We start from the raw sequence: 22,942 nt of genomic DNA, 5'->3' as shown, positions 1-22,942 counted from the left end.
TGATACACGGACGAAGACACAAAGACAGACACAGAAATACGTAGCGAGAGAGTAAAAAGACACACGGAGCACACGGACACATAGACAAAAGACACACAGGCGGACACACAAACACACAGACTGACAGAAAAAGACGCATAGTCATACAGACAGACATACATAAAGACACACACAGACAGACGGACAAGGAGACACATAGATTCTTGTCGAACTTATTTATTTTTTGAGTTTAGGTTTTTTGAAATAAGAATTTTTGGGACTTGAATTTATTTTTTTTTTGGGGGGGGTGGAACTTTTTGGGGAGATTTATTATTTTTTGGACATATTTTTCTTACAAATATTTTTTGTGGGGGGCATAGGAACGTAGTCACACACACAGATACACAACCATGCTTGCAAAAAGACACACAGTCAGACAGGCAAAATTCACATTCTTATTGCTGCCGTCCTTTCATTTTCAGTCATAGATGGTGATAGGTTTTGGTCACTCAAGTGCTGCCATATTTTCCGCAATATTTAAAGATGGCAGCATAACTGAATTTTAAGCTGGGTAACATTTTGTTATCTGCATTCAAGTTACGTTCGTTTAGGTTCACTTAGCGTGGCGGGCCACATTAAGTTAAAAAAAATTATGTTCCAAAGAATCATTAGCCCCAAAAAAGATTCTGTCCCCCAAATATTTTGAGCTCCAAAAATTCTCAGTTCCAAAAAATTACTTCAAAATAGTTCAAGTTCAAGAAAATTCGTCTGCGTGTCTGTGTCTTTTTGTCTGTCTGTCCGTGTGTCTTTTTTCTCTCTGACCATGTTTTTGTATGTCTGTCTGTGTGTATTTGTGTCTTTTGCCCGCCTGTCCGCGTGCCTGTGTCTTTTTTCTATCTGCATTTTGTCTATGTGTCTTTTCTGCCTGTCTGTGTGTCGTTTTATATGCCTGTCTGTGTATCTATGTGTCTTTTTTGTCTGTCTGTGTGTCTTAAGTATCTTTTTGTGTGTCTTTCTGTTTTTCTTTTTTGCTCCTTTTGTCTATGTGTTTATGTGTCTTTTTTCTTTTATCGTTTGTGTGTTTGTCTGTTTGTGTGTCTTTCCGTGTGTCTGTGTCTTTTTGTCCATCTGTATGTGTGTAAGTGTCGCGTTTGTCTATCCGTGTGTCTTTGTGTGGTTTTGTTCATTTTTATATGTGTATATGCCTGTTTTTGTCGGTCTGTTTGTCTATGTCTTTCTTGTGCGTCTGTCTGTTTGTCTTTTTTGCTCCAACTGTCTGTTTCTGTGTCATTTTTCTTACTATGCGTCTATATATATTTTTTTTGCATCTTTTACCTATTTGTCAATGTTTAAAAAAAATTCTAAGTTTAAAAAAATCTAAAAAAAAAAATCTAGGTTAATAAAAATCAATGTGTCTTCTTGTCCGTATGTATATGTTTCTTTTTTATATCTGACTGTGTGTCTTTTTCTGGCTATCTGTGTCCGTCTGTGTGTCTTTTTCTCTGTCTGTCCGTGTGTCTATGTGTCTTTTCCCTCTGACCAGGTGTGTATGTGTATTTCTGTGTTTCTTTGTCCATCTTTCCGCGTGTCTATTTGTCCATCTGTATGTGGGGTTATGTGTCTTTTTTCTGTCTGTCTGTGTGTCTTTGTGTCTTTTTGTGCTTCTTTCTGTTTGTCTTTTTTGCTCCCTCTGTCTGTGGGTTTATGTGTGTTTTTTCTCTTATCGTGTTTTTGTGTGTCTGTCTATGTGTCTTTGTGAATTTTTGTCCGTCTTTCCGTGTGTCTGTGTCTTTTTGTTCGTCTGTATTTGTGCATTTGTCATTTTTGTCTGTCTGTTTGTCTATGTCTTTTTTTGCGTCTGTCTGTTTGTCTTTTTGCTCCAACTGTCTGTGTCTATGTGTTTTTTTCTTTCTGTGTATCTATGTGTCTTTTTGTGTGTCTGTCTGTGTGTCAAAGTGTCTCAAAAAATTCTAAGTTAAAAGAAATCTAAATAAAAAAATCTAGGTTAATAAAAATCAATGTGTCTTCTTGTCCGTATGTGTGTCTATGTGCGTTTTTATGTCTACCTGTGTGTTTTTGTGCCCAGCTGTGTGTCTTTGTGTCTGTCTTTTCGTGTGTCTGTTGGACTTTTTTTTCTCTCCGACCGTGTGTTTATGTGTCAATCTGTGTGTCTTTGTTTTTTTTCTGTCTCTCTATGTGTCTTTTTGTCCATCTGTATGTGTTTCTATGTGTCTTTTTTGTCTGTCTGTGTGTCTATGTGCCTTTTTTGCTTCTGTCTGTTAGTATTTTTGCTCCAACTGTTTGTGTGTCTATGTGTCATTTTGTCAGTGTATTTATGTGTCTTTTTGTCTTTCTCCGTCTGACAGACAGTCTTTTTGTATGCCTGTCTGTGCGTTTGTAAAAAATTCCAAGTCCCCCAAACATAAAATTCCAAGCTGAAAAAAAATCAAAGTGCAAAGAAAAAATTCGAGGGGGTGCATTAGGGTCCTGGAGGGACATGGGGGTCCAAGGAAGGGGCCGAAAGTCATGCGCAAGCCTGGTAATAGAAAACATGTGTGTTCAGGGTCATTACATTACAAAAAGAATGCCTAGCCTGTTGTAGTAATTACAATTTTTGAGGACAGAAAGAAGTGTCATTGATCATCAAAAGAATATGTCTGCCCAGTATACATCTCAAATCACTGTGGTATGCATATTCTTGGAATGTCCCAAAGAAAAATATACTAAGTTAAAAGAAAAATCGACAGGAGGGATTAGGGCGATGGAGATGACATGGATGGTCCTGAAAGGGACATGGGGACCCAAAATCATGCACAAGCCCGGTAATTGAGAACATGTGTGCTCAAGGTCATTATATTACACAAAGCATGCCTGGCCGGCTGTAGTCCTTACCATTTTGGGGACCGAAACAAGTTTCATTGACCATAAAAAGAATATGTGTGTCCAGCAGACATCTCAAATGACTTTGGTATGGATATTCTTGGAATAATACCGAAAAAGATGCTTGGAAACAAATTACTGATAGTATTTACCAAAAAATCCAACTCCAATCGAAAAACTGATTAAGCATTTAACTTGGCACGATACAATGATGCTTAACACCATTGGACCAGCGCCCAGGGACAATCCACTGATTGCCTAGAATGTATTTCTAAGAACTTAATAATATCAATGACTTGTTGGCTCAGTAGACAAACGTCTAACGACTAACGGGTCTCACGCTCGAATCCTACATCAGACATAAATTCGAAACAGTCAATGAGAAAACTGCTTAGAAGCTGAAAAAATTTGACGTTGAAAAAGAAGACATTCGCTGTCTATAACTGCATTTAACAATAACGCCATCTATGATTTTGGGTAGATGACTGCATTAGTGGAATCGCCGTTAAACCTTCTTCATCATTTTAAACCACTAAGTAAGAAAAGTGAAGTGGTTATAGGCGCGACAGTATCCTGATAGTGCATACTACTGAGATACGTGATGAGGCCCTCTCAATATTCTGTAAAAAGTTTGACCTTAAAACCCTGGCTTTTTTACACCTAGGATCAAATATACCTTTATTCTTTCCCAACGTTTTGGCATGGGAAAAAATAAATAAAGAAAAGGCTAAAGCGTTGCCTATAATGATTAATTTTGTTTATTTGGCTAAGCAGTAGTAGTGGCCAATTTTTGATAATGTTTGTTCATTATATATATTGGGTGTGTTATTATGTGTAAAAATATAGTTTTATCCTGGCTGCAAACGTTATTCTCCCCATTCATCCAAGATATTTCTAAGGAATTGTAGCTTATCTTGTGTCATTTTTGCTCAGTTATTGGGTTTGTGGACCAGTATTTGTCGTTTCATAAAAAATATTATATGTTGGCACTTTGGGTTGTTGCCATGTACATAGGTTTGCGAAGGCCTGGCCCCTAGATGGGAGAACGTGGGTGCTAGAATTTTTTTTCTATGTTAAATGCATAATACTGAATGAATTAAGTAGGGAAAGAAATAGTGGCATATTGGGTACTTTAGATGTATCTCTTACCATTGTACATATATTTGTAAAATATTTAGCATAATTATCAGGTTCAGTTTTTGTTTTAAATATGATATATTTGACAAGAATGAAAGGAAAAACATAGTTGTTCTTCTGTTTGTACACAAACACAAGAACACAAAAACACAAGAATTAGTTTCATAGTTTTTGGTTGCAAAGTTTTTCCTACTATTCCGATCACGTGTTGTTGATGACAATTTTTTTTTTTTAGGTTCAATGCTTACCCAGAAGAAATCTTTGACGACAGCAATTCGACTGAGCCTTCGGTAGGAAAATTACGGTCAGATCCCTTTGCTCCTCACCCGCTGCCTGCTTCCTCAGAGGGTCTCTGGCAATTTGTTTTTGTCACCTTTATTGCTTACACACTTCTACCTATTCCGACATGGATGGCCTCCTTGTACGGGTTTCTTCTTGCCAGCGTTCATTTAGCTGTCACCTGTTTTATACGGACAGCGTTTCCAGCCTTAGCTTGGCATCAGGTAAACTCAACAGCTTTTATAAAAGTATTTTGTATGTTTTCAATGATTTCTGCATGGATATTACGCGAGCTGTAATATAAAAAAGTCGGTAATAATCATAAAACAACAAAATTTATTCCAAAAAGAAAAAAAAAAACCGGCGAGATCATCAGCCGTATACTCTCTAAGAAACTGACAATTCCAAACTAAAAAAGAATGAAATAGCATCTACCGGTAAATTACTTTTTAAATTGCAATAAACAGTAATAGAAAAAAAAGTCAGAGGGAAGTATGAAAAATAAGCAGCTAAAACAGAAAGTAATTCACTGGTAAAATAAGCAAATTAGTCTTACAAGAAAACAAAAAAAATCAATGGATCTATGCTCATTGTTGTTAAACAAGGTGCTGGAGCGTCTTGGAAAGATTGGAAATATTTTAAAAACATTTCGTGGGATTTGTCTAAGAATAATTGTAGAGCATGCCCTCGCAATGCTTCGAATGGATAATAATCTATATGATTGATATAGTTGAAGATAGTATTTGGGGACTTGAATTGTTCCGATGTGTCAAAGTCTAGAAAGGTATATTCCTTGCTGTTTAATTGGTAACTCAGAAGAAAAGAACAGGTTTTTGTGCTTATATCTAGACTGAGAGATAAGATAAAACATATTTAAAAATAAAAGTGTCACAAGCCCGACTGGGCCAATTTGTGTTTTGGAATCAAAACAAAAAAAAGACGAACATCCAAAATACGTTTAAAAATTTGCTTAAGACTGACAAAAGAACGTACTGCCATTTGATCAAAATCGTCAAAACTTTTTTTATAAAAACTGATAAAACTAGTAAATTAGGAGGGGTCGTCAACATCATAAAAAAGGACAAAGGCAAATAAATACAAATTACAAGCAGTAGCTTAAAGTCAATAGATAAAAACATGACAAGAAAAAATCTTAAAAGACACAAAAAGTTAAAAAGACTGGCAAAAACACAAAAAAAATACTAGAACAAAAAAACCTGATTAAGTAAAAAAATTAAAATGAGAAACTTCAAAATAAGTTAAAAGTATAAATGCTGGTTAATATTAATAAAAATAAAATAAAAGAAGGGATGAAGTTTAAAAGTTTGGGCAACACCAGCATTAAATAATTAAAAAGAGAAATTAGCGGAATAATATGTTAAGAAAAAATCTTAAAAACACAAAAAGTTAAAAAAAAAAACTGGCAAAAATACCAAAGAAAAATACTAGAACAAAAAAGCCTGATTAAGTAAATAAATTAAAATGAGAAACTTCAAAATAAGTTAAAAGTATAAATGCTGGTTAAAATTAATAAAAATAGAATAAACGAAGGGATGAAGTATAAAAGCTTGGGCAACACCAGCATTAAATAATTATAGAGAGAAATTAGCGGAATAACATGTTGATTTTTTTTCTGTAATGAAGGGGAAAATGTTTTTTTTTATATCTGGAGATAAATCAGCGAATGGGAGAAAAGATAGGAATGGGTTCAGAAACAACCTAAGGTTGTTGGAATCTGATGGGGAGTGTCTGTTGGGGAAATGTGCGTGCGAGGGTCTGTTAGTGCATTCCCAGTTTCATCCTGATCTCTCCGTTTTAAGTATTTCCTAAGATTTCCCATCCCCCCATCTGCCCCCCCCCATTGACGCTGGATCCGGTTGGGATTTAAAATAAGAAATCTGAGTTACGAGGTCCTTCTAGATATGAAGTCTCATGAAGATCCGATCACTTCTTCGTAAGTTAAAAATACATCATTTTTTCTAATTTTTCAGAATTAACCCTCATCCCTCCAACTCCCCCAAATAGAGCGGATCCGTTCCGATTTTGTCAATCATGTATCTAGGACTTGTGCTTATTTTTCTCACCGAGTTTCATCCTGATCCCTCCACTCTAAGCGTTTTCCAAGATTTTAGGTCCCCCCAGCTCCCCCCAATGTCACCAGATCCGGTCGGAATTTCAAATAAGAGCTCTGAGACACGAAATCCTTCCAAACATCAAATTTCATTGAGATCTGATCACCCGTTCATAAGTTAAAATGCCTCATTTTTTCTAATTTTTCCGAATTAACCCCCCCCCCCAACAACCCCAAAGAGAGCGGATTCATTCCGGTTATGTCAATCACGTAACTAGTACTTGTGCTTATTTTTCCCACCAAGTTTCATCGCAATCCCTCCACTCTAAGCGTTTTCCAAGATCTTAGGTCTCCCCCAACTCCCCCCTCTCAATGTCACCAGATCAGATTGGGATTTAAAATAAGAGCTCTGAGACACATATCTATCCAAACATCAAATTTCATTAAGATCTGATCACCCATTGTAAGCAAAAATACCTCATTTTTTCAAAATTTTCCGATTTTACCGTCCCCCCCCCAGATGGTCGAATCCGGGAAACAACAATTTATAAATTAATCTACTCTGGTTCCGGATACACGCCTGCCAAATTTCATCGTCCTAGCTTACCTGGAAGTGCCTAAAGTAGCAAAACCGGAACAGACAGACAGACAGACCGACAGAATTTGCGATTGCTATATGTCACTTGGTAGATACCAAGTCCCATAAAAACGAAGAGACAAAAAGAGACAAAAAGAGGCATCAGTGCTGGTCATCAGCTTTTGTTCAGGGGGGGCTGTAAGTTTTCTGTATTGCATATTCGGCAATGGAGATTTCAATAGAGCAATTAAATAAAGAAAAACAAGTTTTTTAACTGAAAGTAAGGAACGACATCAAACAGTTCATGGTAACGAACTGTAGTAAGGAGCCACCCGGCTCAATAGTAAACGAAACTCTAAAAAACGGTATTTTGATTCTAAAAGATATATCAAAAGAATTGGATTTTCATGCTGATTTTAAATATATAAGTTTCATCCAATTTAGTCTTTGTCATCAAAAATTACGAGCCTGAGAAAATTTGCCTTTTTTTGGGAAACACCCCTTAAAGTCATAGAATCTTAACGAAAGTCACACCATCGCATTCAGCATATCAGAAAACCTGTTATCAAAAATTTTCAAAGCTCCTTTAATAGCAAATTATTTATAGCAAAATTTTCAAGCTCCTATCTACAAAAATGTGGAATTTCGTACTTTTTTGCCAGAAGACACATCACGGGTGCGTGTTTATTCGTTTTTTTTTTTTTTTTTTTCTCAGGGGTCATCGTATCGTCCAAGTGGTCCTAGAATGTCGCAAGAGGGCTCATTCTAACGGAAATGAAAAGTTCTAGTGCTCTTTTTAAGTTACAAAAAAATTGGAGGGCACTTAGGCCCCCTCCCACGCTCATTTTTTCCCAAAGTCAACGGATCAAAATTTTGAGATAGCCATTTTGTTCCGCATAGTCGAAAACCATAATAACTATGTCTTTGGGAATGACTTACTCCCCCACAGTCCCTGGGGGAGGAGCTGCAAGTTACAAAATGTGACCAGTGTTTACATACAGTAATGGTTATTGGGAAGTGTACAGACGTTTTCAGGGGGATTTTTTTGGTTTGGAGGTAGGGTTGAGGGGGGGTATGTGGGAGGATCCATCCTTGGAAGAATATGTCATGAGTGGGGGGAGAAATTCAATGAAAAGGGCGCAGGATTTTCTAGCATTACTATAAAAAAAACAATGAAAAAATAAACATGAAAAAGTTTTTTCAATTGAAAGTAAGGAGTAGCATTAAAACTTAAAACTAACAGAGATTATTACGCATATGAGGAGTTCCTCTCCTCCTAAATACCTCGCTCTTTATGCTAAAGTGTTTTTAGTAATCTCAACTATTTATTCTACGGCCTTTCTGATTGAGGTGTCATTCTTAAAGAATTGGGACAAAACTTAAGATTTAATGTAAAGAGGAAGGTATTAACGAGGGGACAAGTCCCCTCATATACATAATAAAAATATAAGAATATAAAAGTTTGTTACGTAAGTTAATCCTTAAGTTACGTACATTTTTTACTAATAAAAACGTTCGTTAAAAAATTAAAAGTTCTAGTTGTCTTTTTAAGTAACCGAAAAACTGGAGGGCAACTAGGCCTTATTTCTCAAAATCGTCTGATCAAAACTAAGAGAAAGCCATTTAGCCAAAAAAAAAAAAAAAAAAATTAATATTCAAATTTCATTTTAATAATTTATGTACGGAGAGCCAAAATCAAACATGGATTAATTCAAAAACGTTCAGAAATTAAATAAAACAACTAGTTTTTTTAACTGAAAGTAAGGAGCGAAATTAAAACTTAAAACGAACAGAAATTACTCAGTATATGAAATTTGCTGTTCCCTTCTCAACGCCCCGCTCTTTACGCTAAAGTTGGACTCTTTCTCTCCACTTTACCTTTTAAAACAGTAAAAAACTTTAACGTAAAGAGCGGGGCGTTGAGGAGGTACCAGCCCCTTTCATATACAGAGTAATTTCTGTTCGTTTTAAGTTTTAGTGTTGCTCATCACTTTCAGTTAAAAAACTTGTTTTTTTTATTTCATTTCTGAACGTTCTTCAATTAATGCATGTTTTGATTTTGGCTCTCAGCACATGAATAATTAAAAGTAAATTTGCATACTAATTTTTTTCTTGGCTAAATGGCTTCCTCGTAGTTTTAATCGAATGATTTTGAAAAAAGGAGCGGGGGAGGAGGGCTAGTTGCCCTCCAATTTTTTGGCTTTAAAAAGGCTACTAAAACTTTTAATCTTTTAAGAACGTTTTTATTAGTAAAAAAATACATAAATTACGAATTAACTTACGCAAAGAACTTCTATATTCATATGTTTTTATTACGTATATGAGGGGGTTTGTCCCTCGTCAATACTTTGCTCTTTACGCTAAAGCTTAAATTTTGTCCCAATTCGTTAAGAGTGACCCCTGAATCACTAAGGCCGTAGATTAAATAGTTGAAATTACGAAAATACTTTAGCGTAAAGAGTAAGGTATTAGGAGGAGGTGAACCCTAGATGCTTAATGATTTCTGTTCGTTTTAAAATTTAATACCGCTCCTTACTTTCAGTTGAAAAAACTTTTTCATATTTATTTTTTCATTTTTTTTTTATAATTCTAGAAAATCCTACGTCCCCTTCATGAAAATTCTCTTCCCCCATGACAAATTCCTCCATGGAAAGATCCCACATGTAACCCTCTCCCTTCAACTCCTCCTCCACCAACCAAAAAAAATCCCCCTGAAAACGTTTGTACACTTCCCAATAACCATTACTATATGTTAACACTGGTCAAAGTTTGTAGCTTGCAGCCCCTCCCACTGTGGGGAATAAGTCGTCCCCAAAGACCTAGTTATTATGTTTTTCAACTATGCTGAATAAAATGGCTATCTCGGAATTTTGATCCGGTCACTTTGGGAAAATATGAACATGGGAGGGGGTTTAGGTGCCCTCCATTTTTTTCTACTTAAAAAGAGCAATAGTACTTTTAATTCCCGTTAGAACAAGCCCTCTTGCGACATCCTAGGACCGCTGGGTCGGTACGATCACCCCTGAAAAAAAAAACAAAAAAGAAAACTAACAAACAAATAAACACGCATTCGTAGTCTTGTCTTCTGGCAAAAAATACAAAATTCCACATTTTTATTGATAGGAGATTGAAAATTCTACAGCAGGGCTCTCTGATACGCTGAACCTGATGCTGTGATTTTCTTTAAGATTCTATGACTTTAAGGAGTGTTTCCCCCTATTTTCTAAAACAAGGCCAATTTTCTCAGGCTTGTAACTTTTGATGGGTAAGACTAAACCTGAACACATGGTGTTATGTTTCTAACCCCCCCTTCCTCCCCCAAGTCACGTAAAAATTCTCAGCTCTCACGAATGCTTTGAAGCTATGTTTACCTATTTCTGTTGTATTTCGTATCTTTTTTCTGTCTTAACATATACAGCATTCTTTTAGCTCGGTAAATAATCTTTCACAAAACAGTATTAAAAAGGACAGTATTAAAAGACAGTATTGGATAGCATTAAGATTAGTTAAATGCCAATTTATCAGTCGGTGAGGTAGACAAGAAAATGTGAAAATATTGGCAAGGGCTTCTGCCAAGCTCTTCTTTTTGTAAGAAAACCAAAACAAAGAACGTTTCAAACAACCTGTGTCAAGGGAATTTAATTTTACATTCTAAGACCACACTGCTATGCAAGACCTTTGACAAAAAGAAAAATATATATTAAAAAACAATCAAGAAAACGAAGGTAATATCAGCCAATGGACAGAAAAGAAGTGAAAGAGACAAAAGCAGATATTTCGGCAAGGACCTTTGTCAAACCGTGTGTCAGTGCTCAAAAAAAAATAGGATTAATCTTCATTTTAGAAGTGAACTCTAACAGAGAAGAAGAAACACTCAGTAGTTTTTTAGTGGTTTTAGTGTTTCTTCTGCTCTGTTAGAGTTCACTCCAAAACGGTAGTTTTTCTTTTTCTGAACACTGAAGACGGCTTGGTGGAGGTCCTTTCCGAAATATCTGCTTATGTTTTCTTCGCTTCTTTTCTGTCATCTATCTGATATTACCGTCGTTTCCTCGTTATATTTTTTTTTATATCTTATATTTTTATTTTTTGTCAATATTTTAATTATATTTGGTTATATTTTAATTATGTTTTTTTTTGTCAAACGTAGCGTGATAATGTAGGCTATTATCAAATCTCTATGAAATGAACTGGAAATGCTTTGATTCCTCAAATATTTACTAATAAGGCCGAAAAAGGTCATATTAAAATTTAAAACTGCCACCCTTATATTACAAAAGGATTGCAGGATATATACAAGGTAATTTGTGAAAACATTACTATTATTTTCTCAATTATCTCAAGTTTAGGTCCACAGGTAGAGAAACTGGCTTTAGGTTTTAGAGAGTTTTGTCATGGGGATATTTTATTTGATCCAAATCCGAATTACAAATTTTCTTTTGCTTCTCCGTTGGTGCAACTGTCTGATAGTTTGTCGCAGACAGCATAACTCATGCAATTGAGATATTATCTTGGTCATTTACACTGCTAGATTAGTGTTTTAATTCAAGTGACTGTTACCAAGAATGATGTATTGCGTCCGAAAAACCAGAACAGAATTGTTGAGTTGTCCGTTAAACACTGCTCAGACGGTCCCAGCCTTGGATCGAGTCCCAAAAGATCAACATTGTTGAAATTTCGACTACTTACATTCACCATTTCGACGAATCAGAATTTAGGTTCAAATGGATTTAGACTTGATGCGAGACTGATCCCAGAATCTGAAGTCTGACACCACTTATAAAAAGACTTTAAAAATCAGAACAAAAAACGAGACTTAAAAAAAACATGATAAAATGTCAAATTTTAGCGTACAGAGTGAGGGTTGAGGAAGGGGTAGCACCCCTAATATGCGGAATAATTTCTGTTCGTTTTAGCTTTTAATGTTGCTGCTTACATTCAAGTGAAAACTTTTTTTTTTATTTCTGATCATTTTTCAAATCATACTAGGAAAACCCATTATCCTCTCTCCTCAAGATAAAATGTCCCTTCAAAAATTGCTCCGGAAACTTTTCTCTCCACGGAAAATTCTTCTCGTAAAAATCCCCACCCCCCTTCGCCAAAATAATCACCTTACAGTGTAAAATCAACTTAGTCCTCCCCCGGGGTCTGTGTGGGGTTTTGTCGTCCCCAAAGGCATAGTTACAGGGTATTTCAACTATGCTGTATCAGATGACTATCTTAAAAGTTTGATCGAACGTCTTTGGGAAAAAAGGGATGGGAAAGGGGCCTAGTTCTCCAATCTTTTTGGTCACTTAAAAATGACACTAGAACTTTTTATTTCCTTTCGAATGAGCCCTCTCCCGATCTTTTAGGACCTTTGGTTCGATACGATCCCACCTGGGCAAAAAAAACAAACTAATAAATATGCATCCGTTGTCTTTCTTCTGGCAAGAAGTACAAATTCCACCGTTTTGTAGATACGAGTTTGAAACCTCTCCTATAGAAATCCTAGATATGCTGAATTTGAAAGTGTGATTTCGTTTAGACCCGCTTGAGTTTGTGGGGGTGTTTTCCCCCTAAAAAATCAGGCAAATTTTCTCAGGCTCTTAGCTTTTGGTGGGTGACATTAAACTTAATGAACCTTATATATTTGGGATCAGCATAAAAAGTCAACTCTTTTGATGCATAAAACTATTATAAAAAATCGTTTTTTTTTATAGGTTTACTAAAGGACTGAGTCGCTCCTTGCTTACAGTTCGTTACTACGAACTGTTTGATAGATAATTGGTGATATTTCTTCGTACAAAAAGTCTTTCTTAATCGATTTGTATAAAATATAGGCCTGGTTCTGAAGTTATTGCCATTATCTTCAAATACATCAAAACAATGAATGTTCTGATAACGTTGTGTAATGTGAAAATGCAGTCTGAATATATATCCCTTTCCTTGCTTAATGTAAAAAAAAAGAAAAAAAAGAAACAAACACGGCGCTATGTTGTCTCTAAGGAGCATAAAAAGCTTAGAATATCGGAATGTATTGATGCGAAAAACTACGCAAGGCAGTGTGAAAGTCTTGACGTGATAATGTGTAACCACTTTTATCCATCTTCACCAAAAACAAATGGTTATCAGTGAGCCAACTTACAAGGATTACAGTGTACATTTTTGGATAAGCTATTTTTAGATTCCTCGTAAGAAATTATCCATACTAAGCCTAAGAAACACCCAATCACACTACAGCCAAGATTACATCAAGGACTTTTGTTCCGGAGGAATACAATAAAAAAAACTTTGTAAAACACATCAAAACTTGTTTTTATAACATTTTTGATGCGTTTTTACGAGCTTGACAAAATGTTTTCGGTGGGAGAGGTTCAAACTCCGTAACCCCTCCCCTAGATACAGCCTTGTCCACAGCATACGAATTAAAATTAATTTTCTTTCTTGTAAATTCTAAGTTGTATTTATCAATAGGACAGCAATTCATAATTCAGCTCATTAAATCTCTTATGGTTTAGCCACACCTTTGTATTTTGCACACCTTTGTATTTTATGTTGACAATGTATCCCGCTTTCATTGAAATAAAAAGTATCGCAATGGTTTATATTTGACAACGAAATCCAGGGTAAAAAACAACAACTAAATTTCCAACAGGTGGTTAATCTCAATGGGAATGAAAAACTAAAAGCAAAACTGTCATCTGTCATTCAAATGGCAAGGGTAATATGATATAGTATAATCTGACTTGGCCGTTTTTTTTTTTCAGGGATTTATAATCTGTTCTACAAATCCTGTTGTCGAATTTTTATATTATATTCAGGAGTACCAATTCACAAAAATGTAGAGGGATGGATTGATTTTCGTATTATTTTTTAACGAAGATGCCAACAAAGTATTTTTCTTTTTTCCCTTTTTTCAGTAAAAATACCAAAAAAGTTTTTTTAATGTAATAGGTGGGGGAAATAAGAGACATTAGGGCAATTTCCCTTTAGTATCCCTGATCCAATTGAATGTGAGCTCAGAAGCCCACTTGATCGTATTTTTTTTTTTATTTCAGCACCGAAGCACTTGATTGATTCTCAGCTTTGGGAACTTGCGAAAAAATATATTACAGTTACAGCTAAAATAAATGATTATGTTAAAGTTAAAATAAAAGAGTTGCTATATTAAAAGTTATCAGCGTAACCACGCGAAATTTTATTCTAAAATGTACATTAAGCAAAGAGGAAACTTTACTCCTAAAATATATTCAAAACCAGCAACGAACTTTTTTTTTGTTATTTCTCACTGCTGTTCAACTAATTGACTCTGTATTGATCCTTTCATTTGGAAACTAAACTTGAAGTATTTTTTAGGAAGTTGGATGAAGTAAAAAAGTTAGAAACAAAATTGTAATTTCCTAAAATCCGTTTAGTATGTCACTGTCGCATAGTCTGAATGTCGCTGAGACCAGGGCTTTGGAGTCGGAGTTTCCGTAAATTTTTGCTGAATAGAATTTAAGTCAGAGTAACAGAAATAATGTAAGACCCTCTGGAGTTGAAGTTGGAATTAGATAAAGACATAAATTTTAAAAACATATAAATGTTTGTTTTTATACTAATATAAATATATATTACATACTAGCAAGGCTATTAAAATTATATTTAGGAAAGAATTTGGTAAAACTATTCACTTTTTATGAAAAGGGAAGAAAAGGGGCTTTTGTGAAAAGGGAAGTATTACAGCTCAGAGTTGGAGCTGGAATCGGAACAGTTATGTTCAGAGTTTCAGGAGTCGGAGTCATAGTCAGAGTCGGTATATTGAAAATGTTTGTAGCCGGAGTCGGTATAACCCATAACTGACACCAAAGCCCTGGCTGGGACTGTCACTTAGTCTTCAGCAGAAGTGTATAAATATTCATTGTTCGCAGTTGTGGTATGAAGATGGTTGCAGCAACTAACCGTAAGGTAAATTTCCTCCTGTAATCAAATCTCCGTCCTGACTAAGTGGTTGGCGTGTGGGTGTGAGAATCCTTTGTCCTAGGGGGACGGTTCAATCCCAGTCGTGACCATTTATTTGGTTTGGGATGGGGGTCAAAGGTGTGACTCTGTAAGCTCAGCCAGAGTCGACCCAGCTCTAAATGGGTACCTGGAGAAATCTGGGGAAGGTAGCCTAAGCAGGAAGGGTGTCTGAAAGCACAGGATGGGCGGCCCCCAGCCTAATATTGCACTTCCTGGCTGAAGGGCAATGAAACGGAGATGAGCACCGCCGGTATGGACCTTAAGGGTCTAGTGCCGACTTACTTACTTACTTACTTTTAATTTTGAAGGCAAGTTTGAAGACAGTTTCAAAGCTTCAAAGTCTTTAAAATGTTTTGAACAATGAACATAGGGAATATCGTTTTAAGCTGACTGAAAATACGTATCAAAATTGGAGTTAGATATGGAAATAGATTCATTTAAAAAAAGGAATAAACGCAATATTGAAACAACCGTGTCTTTGTTACCATAAGAACAGAATGACCATGGCCCTGGTCCTTCTCAGATTATATTCTTAAGTTGAGTACGCTAAATCGACTGATTTAATCTGTTTTCTAGCATTATATTTGGTTTTGAGGGGCTTAGAAGTTTCTGTTTGTTTTTCATTATGCTTCGTGCCTAATTTTGGAAATAGCTAGAGAATATAAATTTGGGTATAGACAACTTTTTATCATATGCCCCCCCCCAAAAAAAAGCTTTTTGCAAGCAACTGGTCGAAACAAAAAGTGTTTTTTTGTGGAATTTATTTGTGTGTTGTGTAACGTAATTACTGAAGCAAAAATCCTCTTCTTAAGTTTGTTTGTTGTAAGTTGTTTCTGACTTAGTTTCGTTCTGAATCTCTTCAATCCATGTTCCTTGTCAAACTGCCCAGAAAGACAGGAAAATAGCCACTATCTTGTTTTTCCGTTTCTTCAGAAAATTAACCAACCGGGAAAAAAGAATAATTTACGATTAGTGATGGCTTTTCTTCATTCTTCATTATACTTTTTTTTTACCATTTCAGACGTGATTTATGATTTTCTTCTGTTTATTAAATCTTCTTCTTCCTCTTCACGCCTATGTTGGAGATAAACTAAATCGGTCAAGCGTTTCTTTTTTCTTTAGATATGGCTGGAGAAAGTCAAGTTTATGTATTTGGTCATCAGAATATAACTTGTTCTGATTATAGAAGACTGTGCTAATTAATATACATATATATATATATATATATATATATATATATATATATATATATATATATATATATATATATATATATATATATATATATATATATATATATATATATATATATATATACATATAAAATAACATTTAATCATCCCCCATCTACAAAAATAGATTATAGTGGAACACTACAAAGCGAAAAAAAAAAGAAAGAGAAACTAACTTCCAAAAATATAAAAATGCGCCACCCAAATAAATGCAGGTGAGAAACGTCGTCTACAAAATTTGACTTTTAGCACTTAATTATTTCGAATGCTAGACTATTGTTTGGATGGCTCTTTAAGGCAATATTTTTCAAGGTGGGAATTCCTATAACGCTTGGGTATGTACAGTGAAAGTTTTGCGCATCTACACGAGTACTTTTTTACGTTTTCAGTGTCTCTCACTGACAGCATGTGGGATGCACCAGCTAGGTAGGTTATGTTTGGTAGGCACACTGAACGATAAACAAGGGATTTTCGGCTAGAGATTTCATGAAGTAGCTCCGCGATTCGGCACTGAAGACGCTTAAGCATATTTGCACATATGGACGATCTGATTAGGCTTTGCCACAATTTTTTGTTTTTATTGAACTGTTGCCCGATAATTCGGTACCTCTTCATTTCAGCTTTGTATTTGCGTTTTGTGCTCCGTTTCAGCTCGAAAACAGTCCCGCGTAGCGGTCTACCACAAGCAATCCAAATGTTCAGCCACGTTTTTGCATGTCGTGTTGCCGACTGTAGTTCGGTGGATTCGACCATATTGATATTTCTGTCCCAATTTTGGCTCGTCTTGTAGGAACCGCTTTTGATTCGACAACTTCAATTTGATTCTGCAAAAGTCATCAACTTACTGGGAATCTGGCATTAATCGACTCCAAAAAATTCAGTGAATTGACAATGCTAAACCCCAGATCAAAAACCTCCTCCTCTTCCCTTTTCTGGCTTATTTATTTCTAAAAATATGGCTGAAACAATTCGTCCATTGTGCAGTGTTACCAAAGCTTGATATTTGGGCTGTCGAGTGTGCCCGAATTTTGGCGATGCAGTGTCGTCACATGTTGCATTGACAACTTTCCCAGATGCTGGAGCTACATCCCCAACGAATAACGAACCTCCAAGTTACATTGTAATCACAGAAGACGCTCTATCTGATTAAACACTTAGTCATTTAAGTCCGAAGATGGGATTCAGGAAACTAAGAAACAATAAATTCTGTCAAATTCAGCGATGCTGTAAAAGCAAAAGCTTTTAGATCGAATTGAAAACTTCATAAACAGTCACAAATGCGCCATATGTTCCGGAGCACACACTAACAAAGATACACCGTGTAACGAAGACCTCAAATGCCCTTCTTGCGACGGATGTCATGTCTGCTTCAGCATAAGATGCCCTAAATTAAGAGAGATTACCACAAAAATAATCAATGAATAGATCTTGTAAAGTTTATATGAGACATATAGATATATGATATCCTTCAAATTTATGACGTACTATTCATACAGGGTCATATTGTTTCTGGGATGAATATAAACTTCCTGAGCAGATCCCAGTCGCACGAAGTCTTCGTAGGGCCGGCTAGATCTACGGCAGGACGTCCATCCGGAAGCCTGGCAATATACGCTACGAAGGAACTTTTGGCTAAGCCAATTATTAGAAGCAGTAGTCTGATATGCGTCTCTGTCGAGGGAATTGAATTCATCAACATATACATGCCCACTAACTAAAGCAATACTGTCTCTCTGACAAAGTTCTCAGAAGCAGCAGGTGCCCTAGCACAACATTTGAAGTATCATGAGCTTCGTGGGTTTAAGTGGCTAATTACTGGGGACCTCAACTGTGACACATACAAGGACCATATTCTATCTGATATTTTTATGAATTGCCTCCCCACCACTTCTAAGATTTGGCTGAAGTACCTTGATTTTACGTAAACCCACACTAGGGGTCACACCCTCCATTTTTGACCACATACTTTAATGCACATCCATTCCCGGTTTTCCAATTACAGCTTCCACTGACAATCCGATTAGTGACCATTCCAGGTTCTCGTTTCAGATGCAGTCATCACAGAGCGCTAATAACCCTTGTTCCAGAAAGTTGGTCTACCATCAAAATTGGGAAAAATGCCATATTTCCCTTTATTTTCCCACTACTGCTTTGGTTCTAGGCAGCATCAAAGACCCGTTTTATCTACTCTGCTCTGGCCCTTCCAACGTGTCAGCCACTGTTGATTTCAACGCTTATTACTATCAACTCATCCATGCTTTGAAAGTTGCCAAATCAAAAGCGGTTCCTACAAGACGAGCCAAAATTGGGACAGAAAAATCAATGTGGTCGAATCCACCGAACTACAGTCGGCAACACGACATGCAAAAACATGCATGAACATTTGGATTGCTTGTGGTAGATCGCTAGGTGGGACTATTTTCGAGCTGAAACGGAGCACAAAACGCAAATACAAAGCTGAAATGAAGAGTTACCGAATTATCGGGCAACAGTTCAATAAAAACAAAAAATCGTGGCAAAGCCTAATCAGATCAGACGATCGTCCATCTAGTACTTGTCTGACACTGCATGATTGGCACTCTTACTATACTTCAATGTATGGAGATAGAATCTTAATATAAATAATCAGTATGAAACGGTTTTTCAAGGCGTGCGGAGGCTCATCGCCTTCTGGCTAACGTGCTTATGGACTCGGAAAGAAATAAGTCGCCTCTATATATGTGTACTACTGACATATCGAAAGCGTTCGATAGCGTCAATCACATGCAAGCAATGAATGCTCTACTGCACAATGGAGTAAGTTCAAGCATGTTACGAAAATTCGACTGTGTTCGCCAAATGGAAAGGTACAATTTCGGATCCCTCAAAAATCAGAAGAGGTGTGAGGCAAGGCAACGGTCTTAATCCTCTAATTTTCAAACATGCTATCTCCAAGATTCTGGACCGTATCTTGCCCTCTCTCCTATTGTATGGTACTGACCTTCTTACTTGGCATACGCGACGTCCTTCTGCTCAGTAATCCCAAAGCAGACTTACAAGACAGCCTGAATCGACTCTCTCGAAGTGACTTTCAATCTATCTGGATTTCTATCACTATTGATAGGTGTCAATTTTTTACCTTTAATGCACCGCAAAGTGATTCTGTCACTCTCAGAAATCAGGTTGTCCCTACGGTATCAAAGCTGAGAAATCTTGCTATTGTGATTACAGAAACGATCATTAAAACTACACAAGCAATCATTAAGCAAACAACTACCGCCATTAAATGTGCTTATGCGTGTGTAGTACCGAATCGTGGAGCTACTTCATGAAATCTTTTGCCGGAAATCTCTTGTTTATCGTTCAGTGTGCCTACCAAACATAACCTACCTAGCTGGTGCATCCCACATGCTGTCAGTGAGAGACACTGAAAACGTCAAAATGTACTTCTATAAATCCGCAAAACTTTCACCGTACATACCCAAGCGTTATTGGAATTCCCACCTTGAAAAATATTGCCTTACAGAGCCATTCAAACAATAGCCTAGCATTCGAAATAATTAAGTGCTAAAACTCAAATTTTGTAGACGACGTTTCTCACCTGCATTTATTTGGGTGGCGCATTTTTATATTTTTGGAAGTTGGTTTCTCTTTCTTTTCTTTTTCGTTTGGTATTGCTCCACTATAATCTATTTTTGTAGATGGGGGTGATTAAATGTTATTATATATATATAAAAATATATATCTATAAATATATATATATATATATATGTATATATATACATATATATATATATATATATATATATATATATATATATATATATATATATATATATATATATATATATATATATATATATATATATATATATATATATATATATATATATTATGTATATATCCTGTTTTTATTTTTCTATTTAAATATGTTTTTTTGTTTATTTTGTTACTTTAAAACTTACCCCTTTATGTGAAATTAACACTACCCTCTGCCCTGGAAGAAGACAAAATAAATGTAGCGTTCGATGTCATTCCAAACTCATTCAACACTTTTAACTCAAATAGAACCTGTATGTTAAAGCTTTTCACTTTATTTCGCCGGGAATGTTTCCAGAATTTCTGTGGGTGTCCACACCGACAATGCTGCGAAAATTGTCTAGAAATAGAGTGATCTCCCTATTGTTTACAGAATGTATCTACTAATAAATAATTTGTTTTGGTTTCAGTTAACTGGGAATTGCATTGTCTTGCTGGCAACAAATATTGTCGGAGCGTTCCTTCATGTTGTTTTGGAGTTGGCTCAAAGGAGGGCATTCCTTGACACACGTAACTGTATTGGCACTCGTCTTGATATGGAGGATGAGAACGAAAAACTTGTAAGTTTATCAACAATTCATAAAAAAAGACCACTCACCCTTGGCATGTAGGGGAGGTTCCACGTATGCTAAAGATTTTAAAATTCTTGAGATAATGAGGAATTTTTTATATGGCATATCTAGAGACTGCAGGTTTCGCTAAATAAATTGGGGAATTTCTGATGCATGTCAACACAAAATTCATGCTCCCAGTCCAATAAATTGTCATAAAAGATATGGATACACCATTCTTATAAAACATTCTTATAACTTGACATGATAAGTATCATTTTAAATCTTGGCCGTAATTCAGATGTATTCGCTGGATTTTATTTGGGAGGATTGAAGTTTGGGGGTACGTTGCATGGAATGTCTAAATTAGTCAATACGGCAAAAAATAGGGATATTTTGGCCAATGATCAAATCTCGGGCGTGACCGTAACGCGCAAACATAGAGGATACTTCTTGACTTTTATGTCTTTGAAGAATCACTAGAAAACTTGCATTGGTGTTTTGCATGCCAAGTACTTCACGAAAACCAAATTAATAATTGCCGTGATCTTACTTCGTCACATTATAGATAAGCTCCTCAAGTAGCTCTGCAAATCTACGGCTATCGGTCTATATGACACACTAGAATTCGGATCCTTCTTTTTCTTAAAAATAAACATTGCTAGACCTTATTTGACCGTTACTAGTTGCACTCGGCATATGCTGTTGGACGATAAAAAACCTGGAATAAGACGGTTAGTTCTTAACAATTTTGTTGTCCAGTAGGTCAGATGTTGGGGTTTCAGGTCGTCAGAACCTGATTCTTGACCTGGTTTTAGACGGGGAATATGTGGCTGAATAGATGCTGGCGTAATGGCGATAGGCATATTTCGAAATATTGCGTCAAGAATTGGTGAATGATCAGAAAATAAGGAGAAGAAATGACTTCTGTTTAAAAGTCTGTTTAAAATTTCTGTTTAAAAGGCTTATTATGAGTATTATAGTTATATTTGCTATTGTATCATTATTATTGATTCGTACACAAGACAGATAGGGCAGAGGGGGGGGGGGTAAATATTCCATCTGAAGACTTATGTTTAGTGTGAAGTTGTACTTTTTTAGGAAAACTAATGTTTATAAAACATAATATATTTTTAATGTTTATTAAAAATAAACACTATTTTTTTTTTTAATTTCATTGTAATTTCTAATTTTGATCAAAGTTAATATATTTATAAAAAAATTTGTTTCTAAAATAATAGAAATATTTTTCTCCTTTTTTTCAAATGCCTACTTCAGTGATATTATTCTTTGAAAATGGTATTATTTTCTTTATTAAAAACTAGTTTAAGTTACATAATGCCTTTTGAAATTTGTCTGAGTCGTGGTGCCACCAGTACTACTGCATTGCAGACTATGATCAAGATGAAAATACCTTTTGAAATTGTGACCGTTGGCTACTCTTATAACCTAAATCTGCGTTGTTTTACTACAGGGTTTTGGTATCTTCGGAAACACGGAATTGTAGCAGCCAAAAAATGGGAACAGTTTTGATATATTTATCAGATCATTAGATGATAACGGTTCTAATGGATCAAGAAAGTGAACAACAAACCGATTTTTTTTATTTAATCTTACCCAAAATCTATGGGGGGATGAAGCTTTGCTCCATAACTAAGTAAGAATTTTATTGAATTAAAATCAAGTAGTTGCGAGCATCAAGCCATGGCTAATTGTAAACATGGCTGTTTGAATTTAAAAAAAGGGAATAGTTGTGGGAAAAGTCAAAGTCATGGCCAATTGTAGAAAAATCCAAGACAGATAGTCCGAGTGAGTGAGAGGGGCAAATCTTGCATAAGCGCTATTAGGATTGTATAAAAACGATGTCATTTCACTTGTTGATGTGCCCTATGTATATACCAAGCTGTATTTGATTATATGTAAATAACAATAGTATGTTTTCATTCGGTAGTCGTAAAATAATCTTCTAATATAAATACTTAGGTATTTTATAAAATAAGAATTATGTTATTTTATTAGATTTATTTTTAATATTCAAGTTTCAATTTTTATCTAAATGATAAAATAGACTTCTTTACCTTTTTAATCATAAAGTGATAAAAAAAATGACTGGTAGTAACTGATAAAATAAACTAGTAAGATAATATTTCCTTCGTTAGAATTAGAACATTATTTTTTTTACCCTGGTATAAATCAATTTAAATTTATTTCTTCTGTGAGTTTTTTTGAATTGAAAGTTTTTTTGAAACTTTTGAATTGAGAAATAACAGTCTTTGGCATCATAAATAATAAGATTATTCATAGATCCCATTGGAAATGGAAAATAGGATAGAATTGTATGATTGAAAAAAAAGTAACTTGTGTACTGTAATTGAAAACGTATTAAAGAAAGGCGCAAAAGGTTTTAAGAAAGTTCTAACGTTGGCTCAGGGTTGTTGAATGTCGTTTACCATAACAC

At 35.4% G+C, this 22,942-nt stretch overlaps 1 protein-coding gene across 4 annotated transcripts in view; it reads left to right on the top strand.

The window, feature by feature from the left end:
* Positions 1-22,942, top strand: part of LOC136031823 (Ca(2+)/calmodulin-responsive adenylate cyclase-like) — a 191,284-nt gene that overhangs the window by 43,487 nt on the left and 124,855 nt on the right. For all 4 annotated transcript variants that reach the window (XM_065711646.1, XM_065711644.1, XM_065711642.1 and 1 more), the window contains exons 4-5: positions 4,232-4,499; positions 20,344-20,493. In XM_065711646.1, the coding sequence (XP_065567718.1) occupies positions 4,232-4,499; positions 20,344-20,493 (418 nt within the window). The remainder of the gene's footprint in view (positions 1-4,231; positions 4,500-20,343; positions 20,494-22,942) is intronic.

This window comes from Artemia franciscana, chromosome 10 (genome assembly GCF_032884065.1).
Source record: "Artemia franciscana chromosome 10, ASM3288406v1, whole genome shotgun sequence".
Taxonomy (NCBI): domain Eukaryota; kingdom Metazoa; phylum Arthropoda; class Branchiopoda; order Anostraca; family Artemiidae; genus Artemia; species Artemia franciscana.
This window is presented reverse-complemented; position numbering and strand designations above follow the sequence as displayed.